The sequence below is a fragment of the Zeus faber genome, assembly GCF_960531495.2.
Source record: "Zeus faber genome assembly, chromosome: 1".
Taxonomy (NCBI): Eukaryota; Metazoa; Chordata; class Actinopteri; order Zeiformes; family Zeidae; genus Zeus; species Zeus faber.
The window spans coordinates 28,038,372-28,060,996 of NC_137193.1; the positions used below are offsets into that span (position 1 = coordinate 28,038,372).

Here is a 22,625-nt window from a genome sequence, read left to right on the forward strand (position 1 = left end):
TGGCCTTCTAGCATATTAACTTTAATAAAAGTTTATTTTCATATATTCCTTTGTTCGAATTATAATCATTAATATCTCACGTATAATCATGTATTTTATCAAAACCAGAGTAAGCCTGTCATTATTATTTGCTGAAAAATATGGATCTTCATTTTCTTGATTTATCCGTCCATTTATCAATTTCTTCTATAAATAAAATGTTGCTTTGTGCATTGTTACCTTCTTCGCATGGGTGGTTCAAGAGAAGTTAAGAGAGAAGGCTGTTTTGCAAAATAAAATTTGAACCTACATTTTCACAACAATAAAAAAAAAAGCTGATACTGATGCAGTGAGAGTATAAGATGCAAAGGCAGAGGGATAGAAATGCTTGAAATAAATAAGCAAATAAATAAATAAGGAAATAAATATATAAATTAATATATTACTATACAAATATATAAACTAATAGGCAAATATGTATCTGAATCTAAGATAAATTAGCACATGAGTAAATATATAAATCAATCACTAAAAAGGCAAATAAGTAAATACATACATAAATAAATGAATAAACAGGCATTTAAAGGATTAATGAATAAATGGGAAAATAAATAAATAAATATATATCTAGATATCAATATATGGATTAATAAAAAAACTATAAATTAGAAATAATAAAAATATTGTCAAATAGAATAAATAAATGAAGAGATACATATACAAATAAATATATATATAGATAAATATGTACATAGTTCAATAAATAAATGAATAAATAAATGAATAGATAAACAGGCAAATAATAAATGGATGAATAAACACATGAATTGTATATTTTTTTTTATTTCCTTTCGTTTATTAACCTAGCTACGAAACCTGGTCATTTTCTTTTTCAGACCCGTCACACTGGCTGACGGCCACAGCTGTCGTAGTGGACAACACACACACACACACACACACACACACACACACACACACACACACACACACACACACACACACACACACACACACACACACGCCTCTGCTTTCCTCACGATGTGACGCTGACTGGCTCTCTGCAGCGGATCTCATTACTCTGTGTCTGCTCGCTGTCGCGCTTAAACCCCAGACATCTACAATGTGTTTTCGTGGGTGCGTGCGTGCGCGTGTGTGTGTGTGTGTTAATGTGTGTGTGCGTGTGTGTGTGTGTGTGCGTGTGTGTGTGTGTGTGTGTGTGTGTGTGAGTGTGTGTGTGTGTTTGTTTGTGCCCTCCAGCAGAGCATGTCCCCAGATGACTCGCGCCGTGTGGTTGCTTAACACTGACAGCACCGCAAGTACCCGTAGGTTCCACAGCGGGGCACAGATGCATGCTGGGTAGTTTATTAGAGGGCGGGGTGTGTGAAAACTGGGTGTTCCATAACGGGAGGAAGTAAAGTCGTTTTGACACCACCACACAAGGTGTCTAACTTATGGGACGCTTCTTTGGTCATGGTCCAATTCCCATGGGCATTTATGAGCAATTAGCTACCACGGGCTACAAGGACAGACGAAATTTGGACGAAATTTTCATTTGTCAGTCTAATGTTTCGACCACACACTTTGGGAGACAAATTCTCAGGGAACGGGGGGCTTTGTTCTTGCTCAGGGGCACTCAGATCCGTTTCCAATTTAGTAAGGATACGCTTTGTTTGAAATCAACTGGAAAGAAAATCATGAAGTTCATTCACATATCCTCATTCCTTCATCCCTTCATTTGGTTCCCCTCTTCCACCAATTCATGTATTTTCTCTCATCAGCTGTTATAATTTAGCCTCTCTCAAATTGAGTCCCCCGATTTAATCCTTTCACTCCAGGGCCCGGGCAATAAAAACTTTTAACCTCAATCAGAGCAAATCAGTTTAAGAAATCGCATACTTTGTAAACCAGAATTGGAAAATCCAGATTCCGACTTTTAAAGATACCAGGTCCTGGGCCAAGTTGTTCAGAAGTAATATGATCGGATGCAGCTAACAGATTGGATCAAATCCTGAAAAAGAGTTTGTTCAAGAGAAAAAGATGATTCTTAAATCGGATTAGATCACGTAATCCAGTCTTGGTTTTGATTATGGATCAAACCTGCATTATGTGTTGTTCAAAGCCTTTTAGCAGGATTGAGATACCTTTTATCCAAAAAATCTGGTAAAATATTTGTATGTGGTATACATACATTAATTTATATTTTGCGCTTCATTTGTTTAACCATTACAGTGATAAAGTAGATAAAGTAGACATTAGGCTACCTTAGCCGATTAAAGCCTTTCAGTACAGTACATTTAAAAAAAGGATTTGTCCCAATAAAATAATCCCTTAATCAGCTCTCAATAGGAAACAAAAGTAAGATATTTAATTTTAACTGGTCATCAGCCATGGTAGGAGTGGATAGGTCTCCTAATTCCATCTAGTCGGTTGGTTTGGATCCCTCTGTACAGAGCGCTCTCCCTCAGGTTACATGCATCATGGACAGACCAGGCCACTTGACGACACAGTTTGCGATGATGAGGCCAGTGTCGCCCACAAGTTGGATGTTGATGCTGTGCCTCTCCTTTCAGTTGACTTACTCCCGCTCCCTCTCATGAGGTGGTTCTATATGAACATGAGTGTAGTTGGTAACCCAAATAGTATTTGGCATGTTCCCCAAAAGAAAAAAGTTGCGCTTGGTCTGGGCAATCTGGTCATCCTTTGAAAATGAAACGAATTGATTGACCAGGCCGGCCAATGTGATTGGCACAGCTTTCACCACATCACTCACAGTTGATTTGTCCACTCCTATATTGTCACCAACAATTTGGTAGAGGTCCAAGATGAATAGAAGCACAGAGCAATGAGTCACTGTTCTTAGCAGACAATGACTCTTCTGGGAACTGTGTTGAGGTTTAGGCCTGACAAGGTCTGCAATGTACTTAATATCTGCATTCCAAAGCGAAACCGGGTATACAGTTCCTCAGTGGTATATTGTTCCAGTGGTTATGTACGCTCAACGTACACCCTTTATTTGTACCCTCTCCTACTAAAAACAGTGGTGGCGATGGACAATACCTGGTCATCTAAGAAAGGCTGAAGAAGATGACTGTGTAATTAGTCTCTTCAAACACTCAAATCAATCATGTCCAAGGCTTATAAACTCTATGTTCATTACACCAAAGAGGTGGAAACATGGACTCAAAGGACCTAAATTCACAGCAGAAACTCACACACTGCTGGAGGGTGTGAGGTGCCATTATGCCTCAATAGTAGGACGTTTTAATTCTACTAAAGGTGGAGAAGTGACTAACAAAAAGAAAAAAAAAAGATTTGGGTTGAAATCACTCAGAAAGTGAGAGGGGTTTTTACGACTACAGATTTTTAATAGTTCAGCTGTGACGTCACTAGCCCCTTTTAAATAGCCTATTCAAGGCAGGAATGTTGCGCCTCAATTCCGCCTCGCCGTTCTGTATATAAGGTAGAAAGATGGACAAGGGGAGCATTGTTGATCCACCTCTGAGCCGGGCACAGCCAGTAAAGGGCACAGCCAGCGTGCCAGGACAGCGGTGTGACGTTTTGATGAACCAGTTTTTCATTGGTTAGTTGGTAGGGACCTGCGCCTTGTCAAAATTAACCTAAACATTTTTAGGGTTGCAGATATTCCTCTACAATCCCTTTAAAATTGATATGTATTATTTTACTTGATACTCGAATATATTAATATTTTTAACACTCAAATTTATAACAATGGGGCGGGGGGGTTACGCACACGGTTCAGAATGAGCAGTGGATGGAATGGGCATTAGATGACTGTTACGACTACTGTACGGTGCACTGTGGTGCCAGTGCAGCCAGTGGTGGTGAACCACCGGCCACTCACAGCTTCGCTGTCAGCAAGTCAGCACCATACTCACCCGAGGCTACAGCGTATATGAAATACAATTATTTTAAACAATTCAAAAAATAATACGTTTATTAAATCAGTGTGATTCTCCTCAACTGTATGTTATACGTCACACTACAGGCTGATGCTGTTGTGTTACACGTCACGCCCCCATGGTCACGGCATTATGCCAAATTGCCGGCATCTATCTAAAATCACACATGGGGGCAGAATTATGCAGCCTTTGTTTGGTTCAGTGTAAAAGAGCAAAGCCGTGTCAGAAGCCCATTTTCACACATGGAATCCGAAACATCGCTGGATAAAAAATATCCGGCAAAGGCAGTAAGTAGTCATTCACACATTGTCCTCCTCCTTTTTTGGAATAGTTCTATATGGAGTCAATGCCAACGTAGATGACCGTTACGGATACATTACGTAATACTTGCACGAGAGGTGTCCAAAATCACACAAGACTAGTCAACAGAATCTGTTTTGTATTAAGACCAGTGCTTTGCCTCTCCTGTATGGTCTGGGCTCTGCTGACAGAACCCTGCCGTCCCTAGACACAATAACCCTAACACAAAGCTATTAAACCAATTCTAATTGAACTGGGAAATGTATTGGTCAATTCATGGATCGACCAACACCTGTTGTGAATTTTGCCGTTCAGCTCCTTGTTAGAGAACAGCAAGTTGTGCAAAAAGTACTGAAGTATTGAACAGTTGGACATGTGCATTCAAAAGTTTAGAGAAGGTCAAATTAAGTTCACCTGTAAAGGTTATAGTGCATTTTAGGTTCAAATTTCACCCGAAAGCCGAATATTCCTAACTTTTTGTGAGAAGTGCATATATATATATATATATATATATATATATATATATATATATATATATATAAATGAAATATAATATAGGCCTGCTTCCAATAAATAATCTTTGATGACAACACATATGAAAACTTTCCCAGCCGCTTGGTAATGCCTGGATCGAGGAGGCGCAGGCTGGTGATGTCGGGAATCCGTCTCCATTTTTTTCCTCAACCCAACAACGTCACCTTCACCCTGACGTCACCAGCCTGTGCCTCCTCGATCCAGGCATTACCAAACGGCATTTTTTTCAGAGTTTCCATATGTGTTGTCAAAAAAGATTCGGATGGCTAAAAGTCACTTCTTAAACGAGAAACCGAAAGAGCTGAAAGTACAGATTCGTACGAAGAGGAAAAAAATCACTTTTACCCAACTACAGCAAACCAAAGCCAGACTTGAGTGCCGACTCCTAAAAGCAGGGCTGAAGAACTATGAATGTTTTGTTAATTTTATTAATGTGGCAGTTCCACCTGCCATCCGTCACCCAAGTGACGCTTTCAGGGCCGTCCGACACAAGACACAGGCAGAGCTGTTGCTAACACACCAGTTTATTTGCGAGAGTGGCAAGATGGAACAAGCTGGGGGCAGATGGACATGTCTTGACATAGGCTCTCCCTGTGTGTGTTGGGATGGGTGATTTACCTGTTGCTCGTCGATTGCTCTGACGGACAATCAGACATACAGCCACCCTGGTCCCGTGCCCATTACCTCAATCCAAAACAGGTGTGGCTGCTTAAACCACACCACCCCCACAGTTTACTATCGGACATTTATCCTTTTTATGATTTAAAACACATGTTCCACAATGCATTTGTGAATAATGTAAATGTGTTTGTTTTAATATATTTGTTGTGCGTCATGAAGGATCTGACTGTTTAAAATAAATAGAAAATGGGGGGAGATTTTTTTGGGGGTTTTTATTGGGATTTTTTCTGTCTCTTTCAAATAAAAACACTTAAAGTGACTTCACGCTGGCTATTCTACCTGTTGTCCTTTACATAGCTAGTTGCCTACATTCTGATGTAGTCCCATTTAGAGCACTGGTTATCTGGATTTGGCTATCCTGAAAAGTTTGTATTTGGATCAGGGTGAACAACTCAATGTTGCTTTGAAAAACCAGCACAAAAGTATGATGGATAACCTGATCCTGGAGAGTAAAATATGGGTTTTCCAAATTTCGATCATTGTGATCTAGATTTAAAAAAAATTAACAACTGGGCCTAGATTATCAGTACTTTAAGCCTACATAAGTCCACCTACTGGATGTAAGGAACAACATAAAGAAGATGGGCATAATAGACATTTAGAGCCATTTTTTCAGAAATAAATAAAAAATATATATACAAATTATCATTTAGGTCAACCTGAAACACCATATGAAAACAAAATCTGATGCCGTAAAGCAACAACAAAAAATAAGTTCAAGGCTCCTCTTCATTTGTAGGCAGAGCATTCCCAAGCTGTGCATTGAGGTTTGAGGCTTTTCAACTACTTTTGACAAGTTGAAGAATGATTACATAAGGATTACGGTTGCCTGTTAAGTTGTAGACAATTGTTCAACCATGACCATGTTTGATTTATTCATGATCAATATTGTAATTGTTTATTGATTATTATTTATTATCCATTTTGTGACAACAGACTTATTATTTATCATCTCATTCATATTGAAATGTATTTTATAATTAATTGTGTAGTACATTTTATCCTGGTAATCCACCTGAAATCCACCCTTCTACTGGAATCAGGAATATCCAGATTTATTTGGATCAAAATGATCATCATTGTAATTTTGAACTACACGTATTGATGATTTAATACAGATTATTGATTGGAGATCGAGATCTAGATTTTTGGTTTTGAACTACCCATTTGTAGGACTTAATCCAATTCTACAGCCAAATATTGTAGCGTGTTGGGGAATAGAGGGGGGCGGAGATTTCCCAGCATGCTTTGTTTGTGTGTTTTGGGGTTGTCGGGGAAAGGGATTGTTTTATGTAATGTTAATTGTTATGTTGTTGTTAGTCTTAGTAAGCCATGTTACATGTGTTATGATAGATTGTTATTACTTTTATGTGTTACGATTGTTGCACCAGGAGAGAGATTGTGTGTGTCGTTCGTGAATTGCTTGCCGTGAGTGTTGTGATTAAAGGCTGAGCACTCTGAGTAATAAAGAGCACTCTTAGTTGTGCAGTCAAATCTCCTGCCGCTTGCTTGCTTGCTTGCTTGAAGAAACCCTAGCTCGCTACAATATTATTGGACCATATTTGAACTCCTGGGCCCAGCACTCTAGCTTGTTACTCAAAACATCATTATAAGTCATTTGAAGCCAGCGAGAGAGGGTTTTTGAAAACAAATACTACTTTGAGACAGGTTCCGTCATTATAAGCTTTTGAGGATCGGCGTAATCAAATTCAAAATCACACCCCAATTTGACGACCGCCAGCCAAGTGAACAATAATACATCGTCTAATCCACCACGTTCCAAATTATTATGCAAATTGGATTTAAGTGTCATAAACATTTAATTTCTTGTTTTTCAATTAAACTCATGGATGGTATTATGTCTCAGGGCTCTTTGGATCACTGAAATCAATCTCAGACACCTGTGATAATTAGTTTGCCAGGTGAGCCCAATTAAAGCAAAACTACTTAAGAAGGACGTTCCACATTATTAAGCAGCCACAGGTTTCAAGCAATATGGGAAAGAAAAATGATCTCTCTGTTGCCAAAAAGCCTCAAATAATGCAATGCCTTGGACAAGGTATGAAAACATTAGATATTTCACGAAACCTAAGCGTGATCATCGTACTGTGAAGAGATTTGTGGCTGATTCAGAGCAAAGACCATCACATTGCATTTAGCAGACGCTTTTATCCAAAGCGACCTACAATTATTCAAACACCAACGGACGCAGCCATCAGGGGTTAAGTGTCTTGCTCAAGGACACTACAGCATGCTAGCAGGAGGAGCCTGGGATCGAACCAGCAACCTTTAGATTACTAGACGACCAGCTCTACCTCCTGAGCTACCACCCTTTATCTGTACCTTCGTGCAGATAAAGGAATAATGAGGAAGGTTTCTGCCAGACAAATTCATCGGATTAAGAGAGCTGCTGCTAACCTGCCGTTACAAAGCAGCAAACAGGTATTTGAAGCTGCTGGTGCCTCTGGAGTCCCGCGAACCTCAAGGTGTAGGATCCTCCGGAGGCTTGCAGTTGTGCATAAACCTACTATTCGGCCACCCCTAACCAGTGCTCATAAGCAGAAACGGTTGCAGTTGGCCCAGAAATACATGAAGACTCATTTTCAAACAGTCTTGTTTACTGATGAGGGCCGTGCAGCCCTGGATGGTCCAGATGGATGGAGTAGTGGATGGTTGGTGGATGGCCACCATGTCCCAACAAGGCTGCCACGTCAGCAAGGAGGTGGCGGACTCATGTTTTGGGCCGGAATCATGGGGAGAGAGCTGGTAGGCCCCTTTAGGGTCCCTGAAGGTGTGAAAATGCCCACGGCAAAGTACTGTATACAGAGCTTGTGACTGACCACTTTCTTCCATGGTACAAAAAGAATAACCGTGCCTTTCGTAGCAAAATCCTCTTCATGCCTGACAATGCACCATCTCATGCTGCACAGAATACCAGCGGTATTCTTTGGTTTTCAATGGCTGCTATGGGCATAAAAGGAGAAAAAACTCATGGTGTGGCCCCCATCCTCCCCTGACCTCAACCCTATTGAGAACATTTGGAGCATCCTCAAGCAAAAGCTTTATGAGGGTGGAGGCAGTTTGCATCAAAACAGCAGCTCTGGGAGGCTGTTCTGACATCCTGTAAAGAAATTCAAGCAGAAACTCTCCAAAAACTCACAAGTTCAATGGATGCAAGAATTGTGAAGGTGATATCAAAGAAGGGTCCAATGTTAACATGTAACTTGGCCTGTAAAGATGTTTTTGATTAAAATAGCTTTTGATTTCAGTAAATATGACCTCCTAATGCTGCAAATTCAACAAATTATCATTTTCAGTTCTTTACAACCTAAAAAATGTTTTGAAACTCTGTTGTGCATCATAATTTGGAACAGTATTTTGAGTTTTTTATTTTTGAAAAAAATACTGTTATCATTGGGAGGTTTGTTCAATAACGAATTATACCCTAACGGTTGATGACTTGAAAATTATACTGACTTTCATTTGCATCGACTATTTATGAAAATCTGAGAAAAATATAATTTGTATAATAATTTGGAATGTAGTGTATACAGTGATTTACAGCGAAATCTCTGTGTGCTCGCCTGCATGATTTTTTTTCCGTTATTGTCTCTGTTTGCTTGCAGGGGAGTGGCTGTATGAGGACTTTATCCATGAATGCATGGCTGACATTCCAACCCCCCACCAATGCCAGAGTGTGTTGTGTCGGTCCAGCTCTCTCGCGCTGTGATGCTGCCAACTGGGGCTCCGCAGTTAATAAATCCTCCAGTTTATTGAGCTGTAAACTGTTTACTTTGTTCCTTTAAAAAAAACAAAAAATCTGTGGCTTGACACTGGACAACCACCACACCATCGTAATCATTTTTTCTGTAAGTCGTATTATTCAATTGTTGAGTTGCCGTTCAAACCTTCTATTTTTTCTCTTCATGGGTCGTCGACACGTCTGCGAACATCTAGAAGTTTTATATATAAAGCCATTGCAGCGCACTCCCTTTTGTCAGTTTTAAACCCACCAATTTCTTAATGAAACACAATGTAAATTTTTTATCTGAAAATAACAGCTTCAAAATAATTTTGATGGTACACTGACTTGAAAAAATATTACAAGTTTTTACAAGTATTATGGAGAATGGCATCTCTTTCATTCCCACTCACGCCAAACGCCTGTTCTTGCACTATGTGACTTCTGTATTTGGGTACATAAATGTGGTGACGATAACCGCCAGTGGTGCGCCCGGCACCTACACCTCAGCCAGCGCAGGCCGGCACTCATTTTCATTGCGCCACAGGTTTTGTTTCCCCTCTGACGCGTGCGAGCCGATCTGCCAGGTCGAGCACCTAACGCTGTAACCTACAGTAGTTGTACGTTATATTTGCATTTGTAACATAGACTTTTATTGAAACGTGACCGATAATGTTCAAATTTGTCCGGTAAAATAAATAATTTTCGGACACCAGGCCGAGTTTTACGACAATAGTGTAAAAGTGCAATTGCACTCAGAAACTGTAGGGAGGGGAAACACCAAAAGTTACATCGTGTGGATTTTCATTTTCTGCTGCCTTTCTTCGGCTTAAAAGCTAGCTGCACTCAAACCATTTGCGTCTCTCCTGGAGTATGCACTTTAGTCTCCACATTAGACTACACATACATTACATTAGACATAACATGACATTAGACACAGACTGCAGGACTCTATGCACATAAAATGCCAATAGAACTGCATCTACAAACACAGGTGTATAAGAAGCTATAGCAAAACTTCAAACAGAACGACTTGTTTCCAAAATGCCGTACTACATACTACATACTAAATGTTGGTACAATTGTCCAGCATACTTAAGTATGTGAGTAAAAATATTGTTGACTTCTCGGACATACTACATCATCATACAGGCGCACCATTTCCTTTCTGCATGTTGCAGATTGATGACGACACTGTAAAGAAACTTTTAGACAGCTTTTGCCCTCACAATGCATTGTGAGATACGTTTACATGCATAAGGTGCAGTATTAGCATATTTCAGTATTTCACCAGGTGGAGGATGTCATCACCATATGTGGGGCATCACCTTGTACTTAATTGCATACCTCGATGCTATGGATTCCGAAGTACTCAAAATGGTGCCATACTAATTTGGCATGCCATCCTGCTAGCATTGTCGTTAATCATCATGGATTTGAATCACCAGCAGTAATTTTAATCAACCAATCAGAGTCTTCCACACAGTCCAATCCTGTTGCTGCAAGTATTTGCACTGTTGCTTGTATGTCATTTCAGATGCCGTGTTCTGTCCTGCCTTATATGCCTATTATATCTATATATACAGTATTTTGTGCACAAGTCCCCCAGTGTCCCTTTAGTTGTTGTTGTCTCTGTTGGGTCGTGTTTATGGCTCTCAGGAGTCCACCTACAGACCTGCCAGCTTCGCCTGTGTCAGCAATTTGGCTAGCAGTGCAACTGTGTCTCTATGGGAGGGAATGGCACTTAGATAACATTTTAATTAAACCTTGGCCCCCATGGCATGGTTGTTTAGTGTTAAATAGTGGGCTGATGACCACCTGTATTCAGTTTGGCAACACATCTTGTTACTATGTGTGATATGGAAGTCTATATTCCCACATACGTGCATTCCAGGTAATATAACTCAAATGTAAGTTGGGCTGCATCAATTAGCTAAATGTCACTTTGAATAATTAAAAAAAAAAAATCTATGAAAACCCATTAATTTCCTATCATCGATAGGTGCCATAAAACAGCTATAATTTTCCTCTAATGGCAAATTTTATGAACTTGAATCATAAAATAAGCAAGTAAGAGTTTAAAATTGCAACAATTTCATTGATGTCAGCGTTTTTACACATTAAAAATTCATGGACATAAACCTGCTGAGATTTATGACAATTCATCAAACTGATCTGATATCTGAGGCACTTCTACAGCGGTGTAAAAACCAAAAACAACATAATTTCATCACTGGACGGCAATTTGCAATATTTTTACTGCTCCACCATGGAACTCACTTGTTGCAACAGTTTGATAATGTCAGATTTCCGGGTGGTCATGGTGGTGATACCGTCACATGCCCCTCTGTTTATGTTACGTGTAAGTGTAAGTGTAAGCTAAGTGTAACATAGAGTTAACCCCAACTGCTATATTTGATCATGCAACCGAAATACCATGTGCTGATTGGCTTAATGTCCCCGGATGGTAACAAAGTGATTAGTGGGGATGTTGGTCAAATTTTGCATTCGGAAAGTTGAGCATTTGAAGCATTACATGTGTAACAATAAGTATTACATTTCACTTGTGCCAACATTGGTGTTTATCTGCTTTTGCAGCTGATATCTTCATATCCAAGAGTGTTAGTGTGAGTACCTGTGTGCGCGCCGGACAAGGAGCTTAGGACCCGCGAGTGCTGCGTGGCTCCATCATACACCTCCACGATGTCGTTCAGAGCTGTCTGGAAGAAGGCGAACTGGCTGAAAACCACTGGAGACGACAAACAGAAAGGGAAAAAGAAATAAATGGGTCAAAGGCGATAACACATCAGTCAAAAATCATAAACTTGAAATTACAGAACTCATTCCATTTTTCCAAGCTTTCAAAATTGAGACCCAGCATAAAAATCATGTTCGGATAGAAGTGATTATTGGACACAACTCTTGAAGCACTTTCTGAATACTGCTGCCAACCACTATGGCAATTTGATTCCAAATTTCAGTGAACAGGATATCCTGTTGCAAAGCCAAAGGAGGGTGTCGAGTACCACAGCTCAACAAATCCATTGTGGCAAAACGACTGGTTATTGGCCTGAAAGGCTCGGGGGATCAACAGTCAACGGTTGGATAATGGTGTATTCCATCGACCCTGATTCAAGGTTCTGGTTCGGGGTTGATATACAGCACTTTTTTCTTTTGAGAAAGAAAGAAAGAAAGAAAGAAAGAGTGTGATGTTGGTGCCCGATCTGCTGACTCTCATTCTATCTTGGCAAGACACGATCAACATATCGCCCTGTCAGTGTCTCCCACCGCTCCGACAAAATCTCTCCCTCTTTCCATTTATCTTCCTCACTATCTTCATCCCTCTCTCATTTTTGTCTCTGTGACTAGAGGAGGGAGGAAACACAGCGAACATCAGGGTGGCTGCCCTGTCCTCTAAATCGAGGCAAATGGCCCGCGCATTAGCAGCGGGTGCGCATCAGGCTAATGGGGGATGGCGGGAAACAAGGCAGAAGGATTTGTGGGTTCTACAAAGCTTTTTTTTTTCTTTTTCATTTTCTCTTTTTTTCTCTCTCTCTTCTTCGCCTCGGGCCCTGGTGCAATTTGCCAAGAAACTGCATGTGCAGGCCTTTAATTACATCCATCCTCCTCCTCCTCCTTTTCTCTCTGTCAGGCCTCACTGTGAAAAATGCTGCTGTTAGGGACTGTTTGCTCGGCAGGGGGACGGGGCTTGGTCCAGTAATTTGGGACACGCCAGACCTCGAAATGAGTGGAATGACCTCTGCGTTACAGACATTCCTCTACATTACACTGACAGACAGCTCTATCCAAAGGCCAGAACCCCCCTAGGTAACTGTGATTTTGCGATTTTGATTTTTAATGCATATTCGATCAACCTCCGTGATATTTGCAAGACCTTGTGATTTTGCTAAATTGTCACAACTTTACCACATTAAATGGTAAAATCAACAGTTTGATCTAATGCTTAAATGTGTCATCCTTTGCGAAAAGACAGAGCCTACTGTACATGACCGTCAGTGTATTGTCATACATTATTGATTTAATTTTGTACTAACTGTAGGTTGAGGTTGGAAGTTTATTGCATCCACTATATATATATATATATATATATATACATATATATATATATATATATATATATATATATATATATATAGATTAAATTGAAATATTCAGTCATTGATTCCACTTAAAAATGTAAATGTTAAAAAAGCTTTTTATTCCTTACGTTCATCTTGAGAAATGAGGAATGCATTTAAATTTGAGAAAACCTAGAACATGGGTTTGATTAGGGAATTAAAGCATTTTTGAAAGTAAAACAAATGTCCCATTCCATATTTCTTTCAGTGTCTACTTATTACTGGAACCTGAGTAAAAGCATAGTATTTACATTTTTTGTGACTTTGAGCCCTCTTTGTTTCAAAAATGAAAAGAATGGGTATTAAAGTATTTCCAGTTGTTTCTTTGATACGCAGCATTTATATTATCATAGGAAATTACGACATATGACACAAATAGTTAGAAAGAGTCTTACAGTCATATGACACATCATATTTGACTCAACATTTTGTTTCTTTGACTAGATTTTGACTTATCTGCCAATTTCCTAAATTTTAATGCAAAAAAATAAATAAAAAAGTGGAATTATAGGTTTATTTAGAAAACACGCTACAAAAACTCAAGCATTTTTGATTTGAAGATCTCCAAAATCCATATTGACAAAGACAATTCAGTATGTGTGTGTGTGTGTGTGTGTGCTTACTCACCGTAGTCTTTCGGTACGATCACGGAATACAGGCAGGTCCGTGCACTGCTGTAGTTGCCAGGGTAACCGGGAGACAGGACCACTCCTTCCAAGCCTGAGTACAGGCCGCCGCAAGGAGCTACCCAGAGAGAGAGAGTGCGAGCGAGTGGGAGAAAGAGACAGTGAGATTCCATTTATTTTTCTCTCTCCTCCCCGTCCTTCGTTCCTAAATTACTTTTCTTGTCTGATTGGGGATCAGGCATGAAAGTGTCCCTGGTGTTTGCTGCGGTGAAATTGCAATGTTTTCCAAGTGTCCCTCTGGGTTAGCCCTGGAGAGAGGAGGCCCCCGGATCCTCCCTCCCTCCCACCCTCCTGACTCAGAGCCTCCCCCCGAAATATGCAGACCATGTGCATGGATCCGGTTACACATACTCGCCCGCGGTAGTTTTGGTAGTTTCAGCTGGATTTGGTATTGGTTTGTGCCTGTGTTTGTCGGGATATGGCCATAAGTATCTGTGTCATGTCTACATGAGTGTGAATGTGTGGTAGCATCAGTCTATTAGCCTGCTAAACCTGGCATAGTCCAAAAGTCGACAAGTCCACCTTAATTACAGTCGACTGCTGCTCGGACACTGAATAGTCATTTACCATTTAGTTAGAAAAAAATTTACATTGAATTAGTTGCAATACAAGTCTAAGTGAGAAAACTAAGTGTCGTGTTTGGGCAGTGATCAAAGTGATCGATTCATAACTTTTGACTGGTCTCTCATCACGCATCATCACATGCACTTATAAAGGACACATATCAAATGACAAATTTAGGGGCAAATTGCCAAAGTGCTGTAATTGGAGGACCACTACTACCATAAGCTTTGTTTGTACTGAGTGAAATTTTGTGGAGTTCTATCAAACCAATTAGGACTCATTTTGGGTCAACTTGAGTCGTGGAGGTAGGTCTTTGGCCAACACATTTCTTCAAAATGTTCCCTCCAAATGTCATACAGGATGGCTGACACTTCATCTCTTCCTTACTTCCTTCCTACATTCCTCTTTCTTTCTTTTCCTTCCTTTCTTTCTTCATATGAGAGAAATGAAGGGAACGATCCTTCTTCCCTCCCATTTCTGTCTTTCCATTCCTTTCCTTCCTTCCTTCCTTCCTTCCTACCTGTCTTCCTTCCTTCTTTCCTCCCTACCTTACTTCTGCCTGCCTTGCTTCTTCAATAATTTCCTCCATCCTTGCTTTCCTTTCAATTTGAGAGTACTGACATGCATATCGGTTTCATAACTTTGTAATAACAACCCTTTTCATGCATTGACCTAGCCTCAAGAGAGCCAGACCTTGCGCATACAATGCGTGGTCTGAGGTTGGTCCTCCGTGGTTCTTCTCAATCCATCCAGCTGTGTCACAGACCAATCGGAGGCTGCCGTTATTCTAGGAGGCGGGGCAGTTGATAACGCAGTACAGAATGTGCTCCATTTCTGAACAACAACAATGGCGGTTCTCAAAGACAATGGTGCCGATGCAGCCATAGCATCCGTTTTAGCAGAAATAGATCTTATAATAGCAATAAAAAACTAATCAAAGTGTGCACTGTTGGATTTATCAGAGGAAAATACGTTTTTGCTGTTCTGTATACGGAATGAGCTTGATTTATCAGCTTGCCCCATTGGAGACGAAGAAGATGTTCCTGAACAAGAATCCTATTTTTTGGCGAATATACCGATACACACCAATCAGCTACAAGATTTTACCACTGAGAGGTGAAGTGAATAACATTGCTCATCTCGTTCCAATAGAACTTGTCAAGGGGAGGGGTAAACTAGGCAGCATGTGAACAGTTAATTCTTGAAGTTGATTTGTTAGGTAGGCAGATAGGCAGGAAAAATGGGCAAGCGTAAAGATCTGAGTGACTTGGACAAGGGCCAAATTGTGATGGCTAGACGACTGGATCAGAAGATCTCCAAAACAGCGGATCTTGAGGGGTGTGAATAGTATGCAGTGGTTAGTACCTACCAAAAGTGGTCCAAAGAAGGACAACCAGTAAACTGACGACAGGGTCATGGGCACACATGGGCTCATTGATGCGTGTGGTCAGTGAAGACTAGCCGGTCTGGTTCGATCCCCCAGAAGAGCTACTGTAGCACAAATTGCTGATAAAGTTAATGCTGGCTATTTTAGAAAGGTGTCAGAACACACAGTGCATTGGAGATTGCTACGTATGGGGCTGAGTAAACGCAGACTGGTCAGAGTGCCCATGCTGACCCCTATCCACTGCCGAAAGCGCCTTTATTGGGCACATGAGCATCAGAACTGGACCATGGAACAATGGAAGAAGGTGGCCTGGTCTGATAAATCACATTTTCTTCTACATCACGTGGATGGCTGGGGTTAGAGTCTGATATGATTTGGATGCGATCAATGGGATCTGCTGGAAAAACAAGCCTGATCCATGGGGGCCCTACCTAGCAACTTACAGGACTCAAAGGATCTGCTGCTAACGTCTTGGTGCCAGATACCACAGGACACCTTCAGAGGTCTTGTGGGGTCAATGCCTCGACAGGTCAAAGGTAATTCAGTTGATCTACCGAGATCATCTCAAGAGTAGATTTGTTCATGCGGCACCCTGTGATAGTGTTGCCTGTCAAGGCATGGATTTTAATCAAATGCTCACTGTGAAAGGCCAGTCTCTCTTGTGATTGGGACTGTAAAGACCTCGGAAGAAAGAGTAGTGGAACCAGGCTAGCATAGACGCGCTTTTTCTAGTATTCACAACTATTTGGACAGATAAGTAGTATGTTCATATTAGGCACTGTTTTTTTATTATTTGGTTTGATATGTTTTGTATAAAGTGACTTCATACCAACGTCTCGAGACTTTCACAGTCTGACCCCGTGTTCTCTTCCAAGACCATAACACAACCTCTTTCAATTTCAATAGACCTCAAAGGAATTCAGTGGTAAACTACTCAAATACACCATGAAACACATAATTGGCTAAATGGATGTAAGTCAGAAACAAGTTAAACGTGAAAGGTGCCATCCATCATCACAATCAAGTATTGTTGTCGAAAAATGGCATAAGCTTTGTACAAATTAGCCAACCCCCAAAACACCATCTCGCAACATTGCAGCTCCAACACATGACCAAATGTGTAAATATTAGCCTGCACACTCCCGGGAGTCGCCCCCAGGTGGCACTGTTTACCGATGCAGATTGGTTTGGGCTTGTTCCAGCTGGGTTTGCTGTCCCTTCCCATGATGCATGTGAGGGCGGGGTCGCCCTCCAGCGTGTAGCCACTGTCACACTGGTAGGATACGGTGGAGCCCAGCTTCAGGTCGGTGCCCACACGGGTCCCATTGCGCACCGCCCCGGGCTCGAAGCACGACTCCCTGGGGTTCTCTGTGGAGAGGGAGAGAGAGAGACAGTACAGTGGAGGTGTAATTAGCACAGCAGTACATACAGGTAGCAGTGATATTGTATTAATTAAGAATGTGCTTGTTTATTCATTCATTCTTAGTCCTTCCCTCTCTCTCTCCTTCTCTCTCCTCCCTTGAGCCGAGGCCCTGGACAGTGTCCTCCCAGCTACTGCTGGTGGATGGAGGTAGGGTATGGCTGAGCAGAGCGACAGGCAGCTGATTGAGAGTGGCGTTGCTCTGGCCCAAGGTCTGCTGACTGCACACAATCGTCCCTGCCCACTCGACCGGGTAAGACAATGCCCATACGCAAGCTCTCCTCCAAGAACCCACACACTCGCACACAATAACTGCAAGTACACACTTTCTTCTTTCCCTAATATCAAAAGAAAGATGTATTGCTCAATCTTCCCATCTATAAAACGGGTGTATAAGAGGAGGCTTCTTGTCATTTTGGCAATACTTCACCAACTAACACCCTTTAAAGAACATGTGGCAAAAATGGCCCGTTCAATTGTGCTCAGCCCTAGACAAAACATGATCACGTCCGGGTCCATAAACTGACCTAGCGAGGATAGCTTGATGTTATACGACTGAAACACGCAATCGCTTCTGATTGGGCAAAACTGGGAAAAATCTCTTTAGTCAGTAGAAAACCCTGACCCATTCCCTCCTTCATCATGAGTTTTGTCATATTCTTCAATGTCAACGTTAAGATGTGAAGTTTTCCTCAACCCTCACAGCGTCCATACACGTGGCGGCTGATGACTTTCTGAATCAAATCTTACCGAACGTCCACAGATGGACGCCTGATAACAAGACAAGATGAGGATGCTCCCCTTCGCGGCTCAACAGAATGATGCTTATGGACGTGTGTTCTCTCAGTCCCCAATACCTTCCCCCAGCCCCATTCATTCCGAAGCAGGTCGAGCGGCAACTGATTCGCTCTATCCGCTCATGTCCCCTCTCCTGTGAACCCAACAGTCCCAGGGAAGGCTCGGCAGAGGGGTGATGGGCAATGACAGATGTAATGGTTTTCAGATATAGACAGGCCCATGGAATTTATTTACACCCAGTAGATGATTTGAAGGGTCAGTGAATGATTTTGGCCGGCGACACCATGGGAAAGTTTTCTGGGTGTGTGAAGGAATGCTCAACAGGCATCATCTGCTTTTAAATAGGCTCTTAGAGCAGCAAGTGATGTGTAAGAAAAGCCAATGGGCTACATTGACGTATTTTACGTTTAGATGTGTGTATTTGTACATGTACACAATTGTGTTTACACAACTGTGTTTGTATATCTTCTATGAATGTGTGTGGGTGATGTGTCCATGCCAGTTTCCAAGTTACTTCAATGTGTCAACAGAATGGAAATTTTCAGCTGACATATTATCCCACAGAGTCTCATCAGATTATGTCCAAATAGAGGTACAAAGAGGAGGAGAAAGAGAAAGAGAGAGCGAGAGCGAGAGCGAGAGAGAGAGAGAGAGAGAGATATAACGATAACCCGGTAAATCGACTGACAGCGCCTCAGGCAGGATTTTGTCATGCATTTTTTCTTGTGGCAGGCTGATCAAATATGCTCTGGGCCCACTCCTTAACTAGCAGCTCCTTCACCAAACATGGCCAAACCCACTGCCAAACATGCCTCCATGCCACGCTGTTTGTCTGAAATGGAGGCAGTAATTTATGTATTATTTGGTTATGGTTCATTAGTGTGGAGAATTGGAAGTGGAGATGGGGGAATTTGCCGAGCCACACACTGGGTCCATCTGCTCCCCCAGATTGCCTATACAATATCATCACAATCAACACACTACCACACACTACACTAAATGGAGTTGGGAGTGAGTTAAAGGGTAGGCTCTGTGCGAACGCAAAGTTTCTACCCCATTGACGTCCAATTTGCAAGAAAAGGCTGCCCGGTCTCTATCGCGGAGGGCATGTCTTCTAGATGGCTCATTTGCTCCTATATAGGTCTAATCCTTTCTCTGCTTTCCCCGTACCGGCCAAGAAACGGGCAGGCGAGCTAGGGGTCAATCTAGAATTGGTTATATGTCTGATACCTTAAGCAGCTCTAATTGAAGCCAGGAGATTTCAAAAGATTTAGCGCCGCTCTTTGGAACGAAGCACTTTAATGAAGCAGTGCATGTCTAATTTAGAGCTTGTTCATTGTCGGGAATATTTGTTAGCAGGAGCCTTTAACACAACCCTGAGACGCAAAGGGCGCCAAAGTGTTCACCTGGGGGACTGCGATTCACCGACACAGAAAAACAGAGATCGGCTGTGATATCTGTCTATTAGGCCGCCAACCTCTCCTCTTTCAGGCATGGCTGTGATCACTTTGTGTCTCGCACTGCGTACCTCAAGACAAAGTAAATAAATCTCATTGCCCCCCCTAAAAGTTTGTTGCGGTCAACGAGCTTAGGCGTAAGACAACAAAAAGGCATCTCGTATAATTTATGAGGAGCCTTTAATGTGACAGCGAGGCATCGATCAAACGGAGCTTCGGCGCGCACATTGTAAGTCTTTCATTTTCATAATTCTGTTTTTGGTTGGCTGCTGGTTCAGGCACGGGTCAATAATTACCCCCAGACAGACCAAGGAGCAAATTGGGAGGGTGCCAAGCTCTTTCTCTCAGGGCCATTTTCACAATGCTAATCTCACCCACTTTGGATTTGAAAACAAGGTAATAGTGAACAAAAAATGGGAACAATGTACACGGTTGATAAACAACACTAGAGAAATCCATTCTCACTCTGCCGCAGGGAGCCTCTGGTTAACTGAATTGTTTTGCTAAATCTTACACGGATACTTCATGGATTTTCAAAACCCAGAGTCTATCCACATTGTTCCACCTAAATTGGGCCAATTTTGAGACTTTCTGTGATCCAACATGCATACGCATCAAATTCTATTTCGTGCTGCTCTGTGTTAACCCCTCCGTAAAACAAGCCCAAAAGATAGCTGCAAGTCACTTTTATAAGCAAACAGTTGCAAACCTGTGTACTGCAGTACAAATCCATTGCTGCTGAGCGAGGCGTCGCTGCGGAAAGCCAGGAAGAGGGTGTTGGAGCTGCTCTCTATGCGATCGGGAACATCGGTGCCGTAGAAGCTTCCCAGAAGGGGACTGAGGGAGTCCGGCCCGTCGTAGATGTGCAAGAAGTCGTAACTGGGTTCCAAGCTGAACCTAGTGCGCAAGGGGGTGCCAGGGGAACTCTGAGTTAATCTTTGAATTGAACTAATGTACGTTTGCTTCCTAAAAAAATAACTCACATTACATGAGTTAAGAATTGAAACATGTGATTTACAGTCAACAAGATCATAACAGTAGGAACACAGTCGTAACAAGGCATAACACACTTATAACACAGTCATAATGCTCAGTCTTAGACTTACTGGTTGAAATTGAGAGCAATGACATAGTCGGGAGTGACAGTGACCGTCCAGTCGCACTCCCTGCCATGTGGGTAGGGCTCTGGATACTCGGGTGACAGAATCAAGCCGCTGGGACCTGTCAGGTTCCCTCCGCACGGAGCTAAAAAGCAGGAGGAAAAGTAATTTACCTAAAGCACCCTGCTTCAGTTCCAAATTTTTAAAAAGTTGTGAAAGTGAAGCTTGCATAAATGAACAGTGAACTCAATGACAATTACAAACTCGCTATTTTATTAAGAATATTTGAAATTGAGTCATCAGCAGTGATGCAAATTGCCGTTATGTCACATAACTGTAAACATAATGAAATCTGTGTGTATAAAGAAATTATATTGAATGAAAGCATACAAATTAAAGTTATTGAGTGGAAACAGTGCACAGAAAGACAATCCAGTACATTCCGGCATGCAAGTATACTTTTCATAAAAACATCATCATAACAAATTATTTGTTGTTTTTTGTTACACTTTCAATATGACAAAAGTAGTCATCATCATTACACAGTAATCATTTTGTTTCACCGGTGGGCAACATTGGGTTCCTCTCCTAAAAGTGTTTGCTTATACCGTTTTCACACAAAATTAGCTGGTTTACCCAGATATTTAGCTGGGGTAAACCCGCTAAACATAGATAATTGACACCTTTCCCATTGCCAGGAGAAATGCCATTAATTTCCAGATGTGCACATTCAACGTCACAAACACGATGGAAAAAAATGGTCCAAAATGGGCGTGTCATGGTCCAAGTGTGTTTGGGAATGAAACAGTAGAGGAGACAGCAACTTAAACAAACAACAACATAAAACTGTAAAACTTAAGGGTTTAAAATAAGGGTTTTGGCCATTAAAAAGAATCAGATCGTTCATGAATAACGCAACACTACAGGAGAAGCAACATGGAGCCCTGGCAGCATGGAGTATCCACGCTGCCGGTGTTCACCTGCGTACTGGCCAGTGCATGCACTCAGTGGCAGAGTGGGGACCGGCTTGGGCGATGCTGGAGTGACTTGAAGCCCGGCAGGGAGTGTGGCGTTTCTCCACTGTGTTCCCCATGGTGTGATACCCACACTCACAACATTTCATTCTCCCTCACCCGGAAAAAAAGTCTATAACTTCAGATTTTGATTTTGGATTCTCAATCGGATATGAAATGAGTGAATGATACACGAATATTCCTGTCTTTTTTTGTGCTGAAGTCTGGAACTTCAAAGCGCATGGCATAGCACAGGTAAAGGAGCCAAAATGAACGTGTCGACCAGGCTGTCCTGTTCACATCAGAGACAATCGGCGATGGAGCCGATTAAAACCTGTGTCTAATGCAGTCATTTTCCTTTCCCGCTATTGACAAATGCCACATATTTGCGGGTGTTACCAGGTTTTTGGTGCAGTGGGAAAGGGGTATTTGTGGAAGTAAAGCTAATTCTCATTGACACTGCCTTGTCAGGTTCTTACCTCTAACTTCATCTGAACTGGCCTGCTCATAAGCCCTGTTGGTGTTTCCAACCCATCACCCTCAAAAAGCACACAAACAAACCACACAAACTAAATGGAATTCTGATTAAACAAGGCAGCTAATTACAACATCATAATTGCCGTTAATTACTTCCGGCTGTTTTATATATTCCTAGTGAGTGTGGAGGTGGGGGTGCTGTCGGGGAACAGGACCTGACGAGGTGTTATTGAGGTGAAGGATAATTGTTTCAGACGATCAATCAATCACATCAGATGATGTCAAGGGAATGAGGCAATCAAGTTTGTCATTTTGGGATTCACTTCAGAAATGGGTAAATTAACCAGGTCAGGGACAAGCAAGAACATCCAGCACTATTTTTTCCCACAAGTAGCGATTGCAAATAACAGAAGTTAGAAGTCATGCAA

The 22,625-nt window shown here is 41.6% G+C and overlaps 1 protein-coding gene and 1 pseudogene across 2 annotated transcripts in view; both read right to left on the minus strand.

The window, feature by feature from the left end:
• The window catches only part of csmd2 (CUB and Sushi multiple domains 2), a gene marked incomplete at both ends in the record, with an annotated part of 282,856 nt that overhangs the window by 90,611 nt on the left and 169,620 nt on the right, over positions 1-22,625 (minus strand). Inside the window, 5 exons of the mRNA XM_080019861.1 lie at positions 11,792-11,905; positions 13,923-14,039; positions 17,106-17,300; positions 20,317-20,504; positions 20,714-20,852. Of these exons, the coding sequence (XP_079875987.1) occupies positions 11,792-11,905; positions 13,923-14,039; positions 17,106-17,300; positions 20,317-20,504; positions 20,714-20,852 (753 nt within the window). The remainder of the gene's footprint in view (positions 1-11,791; positions 11,906-13,922; positions 14,040-17,105; positions 17,301-20,316; positions 20,505-20,713; positions 20,853-22,625) is intronic.
• LOC307237991 (putative nuclease HARBI1) lies at positions 2,350-3,218 on the minus strand (annotated as a pseudogene). Its single transcript has 2 exons — positions 3,196-3,218; positions 2,350-2,986 (listed from the first exon to the last, which is right to left on the minus strand). The product of its transcript is annotated as a putative nuclease HARBI1 (transcript).